The 3,894-nt window shown below is 40.2% G+C and overlaps 1 protein-coding gene across 1 annotated transcript; it reads right to left on the bottom strand.

The window, feature by feature from the left end:
- Positions 1-710: 710 nt before the first annotated feature.
- LOC109408371 (pickpocket protein 28-like) lies at positions 711-2,996 on the bottom strand. Its single transcript, XM_019681674.3, has 3 exons — positions 2,482-2,996; positions 1,450-2,424; positions 711-1,392 (listed from the first exon to the last, which is right to left on the bottom strand). The coding sequence occupies exons 1-3, from the start codon at positions 2,853-2,855 to the stop codon at positions 1,089-1,091; spliced, it is 1,653 nt and encodes a 550-aa protein (XP_019537219.2). The 5' UTR covers positions 2,856-2,996; the 3' UTR covers positions 711-1,088.
- Between the last annotated feature and the right edge of the window lie 898 nt (positions 2,997-3,894).

Raw genomic sequence — 3,894 nt, 5'->3', positions numbered from 1 at the left:
TTACCCTTACAATATTGGTCATCTATCGTACGCTGGATACTTGGTTGGTACGTCAATCCCGTCAGCTGGAAACAACGGTCTTGACAGCCATCGACAGCTTAGACGGTGCAAGGTGGAACATAGTTATACCCGGTTCCATCCAGAAACTTTGAGTCATCCTAACACACCTGAACTTGCTCTTAGATGTTAATATTAGTATTTAGTTCCTAGGCTTATATAGTTTACTGTAGCAAACCGCACTTCCTTAAAAGAGTCCTTCTCACTGAAAGTGCATATGAATTGTAAATATGTTTTTTGAAAAGAAGAGGAGATTTTATGCCTTTGGGAGAAGAGGAATATGATGTTTTGAAATCTTCACTCTCAGGGGCTTTGCCCTGCTCCTAATAAAAAAAAGTATTATTCTCTGTTACTGTTGTATATATGAACGCAAAAAAAAACAATTTACATCGCATGTGATGTTATTTTTTGGATCTTTTTTTTCTCTGTACGGAGCATCACCACTGCGACCAATATTTGATCTGTTGTGGTATATCCCGTGTCCTTTGTATAGTGAATGTGGTATTACATTATCAATATTGAGAAGTTATAAAGTATTCGGTAATGATTATGAGTTTTTACAACATGGTCAACATCCTGAAACGGGATATTTCATTATTTATATTTTTATTCAGATTTATCATGAGATCAATTTACATTTATGCAAATATGCGAAAAAGCTATAAGTTCCATGGATCAAAGATTAATTCCATGCATTAAAGATTAATTAAAAATGTGAAGTTCTTGATAAAGATATGTTTATCTATACAGGAGACGCCTTTTATCTTGAAATGATCATTCAAAGGTGCTAAGATTAAGCATTTGTTTATCTGTTATATATTTTAATCTGTAATTACGCTAATTCTAATTACTCTAAAGTAATTAATCTTGTTCAAGAAGATGCTTCTGTGCAGAACTACGTTAATTTCCTAAAACTGTTCTAAGCTCCAAGGTTCCTGTGTAAGTCGAAATATTTTACTACGATAATTAAACTACTTGGACATGATTCATCAATAATGAACGACGTATAAACGCTTTCAATAGAATTTCAATCAATAAATTCCAGAGTTTCTCACATTCTGCTTCATGATTTCGGACGTAGAAAGCAAACACACTTCGGGAAGGCCAATGTTATCCACTTTCGTCGGCTCCTGTTTCCATTTTTTCCACAACATCAGCGGACGCACAGAGCAATAGTAGCAAAGCTCTACCAAACTCAGCAAACTTACTCCCAAGCAAAGTCCTAACAAACCGCCACAGTTTGCCAGGAAATCCGTTATGCCGTACAGCTCACTGCGCTTCTGTTTCATTAGCTGTGCGTTTTTGTAGTAGATTTTAAGATGGGCTGCGTATACTCTGCAATGGGGAATGATTCAATCCAAGATATGCCAAGAACGCTAAAAACATACTTACCCGTCGAAATCCTTTCTTTTTTCTCCGTAAGCAACAGCCCACTCAACTATTTCAAATTCATTCTGAGTAATTTCAACGTCATAGTCCACCGAAGTACAACCTGGCATGCAATCGCACTCGGTATGAAAATTAGTTTCGTTCTCGTCGTCCAGCACTCCCATTTCCAACAATTCCGTCTCGGCATCCTGCATGCAACTGATTTGATTGGTCTCACACACGGGCATGTCCTCGCTACGAACCATCGAGAACCGAACGCATCCACAGCGCATCATCGTGTAATTGGTCAAACACTCCAGATTGCAATTATCTTGAGTATAGACGCGAAAAAATCGTAGACTTCTGTCGCAACTAAGATAACATTGCCTTCTCTCCGGTGGGTAATATTCCAATTTACGAGAGTTTTGGATCATCTGCGGCTTTACGGCAATCATCACCTCTTGATCCAGAGGAATGTGGATGTATCGATTGGTCATTTGAGGATAATCGGCCGGGGAATGAAGAAGAACCTTATACCCTTGTACGGGTCCACTACATCCGTACTCCAAATTTTTCTCTTGCGCTACGAGCATTACAGAGAGTCCAGCGAGTGCTCCAGGTCCAATTGAACGGTACGGATAAGACAAAAGGTTTGCCTCACTGGAGTAACCACTGTCGAGCGTCCAATGTGGAGATCTTTTCTTTGCAAACAAATCAGGATCGGTTTTGACTTTAAGCAAATCTTCAGATGAGAGTCCATTGAATGTGTAACATAAACCTTCTTCGGTGAGTGTTTTTCTGAAAAAGAAGTCAAAATCGATTGGTTCTCCCGCAAAATGGCAGGAGAAATGATCTGTGTTAAATGGAACCGGCATGGCTTTCATCAAGTCGACGTAAGATTCGTTGGTTGTTTTGTTCGGAAAAGACTTAAATCGATTTCTACTCGATGTCATAAATGTTCTGTCACAAAGTTGCATCAACGCCAATATCTCATCCGTTCTGAAAGCAGTACATCATATGATCCCACATAACAAATTTATCAACATCGACACTTACCTATTTGTAGCATCAATCCCATCCGACATGATAACATCGTATTGTTCGGAAAAATTAAGCCAACTGCTGGACCATTTCGTACGTGGACAAATAGTCACTGCTGGGAATGGAATCTTCCATACTGGAGTCGTTTTTTCGTGGAAACTCACTATGACAGGCGTTTCGTCCCATTTTTGGTAGACTTTGTTAATCAGATACCCACAGCTGCCCACCGATAGGAGGAACACTACTATCCACCAACCGCTTTCACACCAGGATTGACCCTCCCGATTGAAGTACCGAACTCCGTGGATGGAACTGTTTGAACAGTACTCCTGCAAAAGAATCTTTGCCGAAGATTTCGAATCCTGCCGATGCAGGGATCTTGCTGCCATGACTGACCGATGGCTGACAGACTAACTGGTAGACTGCACCAGGCACCAGAATGCATCACCCACTTTCTCTTTGATTAAATGATGAATATTCAACAGGAGTGGTTCAGGGATACATGCTAACATGAGTGCTATACCGAGGACGTCAGCATTTAATAGGATGCGTTTTCCCCGCGGCGGTACCTTGTTAGTTATGTACTTATAATTGTTGCTAGTTACTACATTGGAATAGCTTGTGTGGAAGCGGAAGTCATTCCATTACTTGGAACAACATTGAACATGGGAACGATGAGTAAGATTATGTTTGACGTGGTCGATCTAGAATCAAATTTTTTACTTTCATATGCCAAGGTTTTTTCTAAATCTTTTGTAAATAATGCTTTGAGGAAATTTCAGAAAATTTAGAAGCATCCAGCATAGCTTTCGTCCTCGTTAGCTCCTATCTCACATTTTCAGGGTGCTATTATACCACTGATATTGAGCATCAGCTAAGTGTTGTGTGCCCTGAATATTGTTGTACTCAGCTGTTTCAGTGAGTTTATAAAGGTGTGTTCTGAACGTCGGTTCACCAAGGGGTGCGGCTTAAACAGTCTCTATTCTGACATCCAGCGGCGGAGTATAAAGTGCAGTATCGTATTGCATCAATACATCAGAAGAAAAACCCTGTAGAGCAATATTGACAGTGTGCCACCAATAAGTTAGCCTGTTCAACATGTGTGCATTGGCAATCAGCAATACCTTCTTCGCACTTTCTCACAGTTCAAGTTGTTTGAATTATAGGATTCCACTGGATGACTGTTGATTTTACTCCCAATTTTAGTATGTCAAAAACGACGCTAGACAACCGTTTTAATGGAAACCGCAAATCTTAGTGTTTCCACGATTGTCTTGCGAAGGAAGACCACATTGTCCGCGTCTTTATGTTCGTGTTTGTTGTCATTTCGAGTAGGTACTAGAGGCAAAAACATTTCGCGTACAATTTCGTCGTGCGATGCTAGTCGGTGGTAACAGGCCACATTGTTCGCGTCGTTGTACTTGTGCT

This window comes from Aedes albopictus, chromosome 3 (genome assembly GCF_035046485.1).
Source record: "Aedes albopictus strain Foshan chromosome 3, AalbF5, whole genome shotgun sequence".
NCBI classification, from domain to species: Eukaryota; Metazoa; Arthropoda; class Insecta; order Diptera; family Culicidae; genus Aedes; species Aedes albopictus.
This window is presented reverse-complemented; position numbering and strand designations above follow the sequence as displayed.

What these genes read in the sequence shown, in the direction of transcription:
- LOC109408371 (XM_019681674.3), bottom strand. Translation starts at nt 2,855, where the DNA reads ATGGCAGCAAGATCCCTGCATCGGCAGGATTCGAAATCTTCGGCAAAG. An exon ending in GGGATTGATGCTACAAATAG is followed by an intron (nt 2,425 to 2,481) that starts GTAAGTGTCGAT and finishes TACTGCTTTCAG; the next exon opens with AACGGATGAGATATTGGCGT. An exon ending in AAAAGAAAGGATTTCGACGG is followed by an intron (nt 1,393 to 1,449) that starts GTAAGTATGTTT and finishes TCCCCATTGCAG; the next exon opens with AGTATACGCAGCCCATCTTA.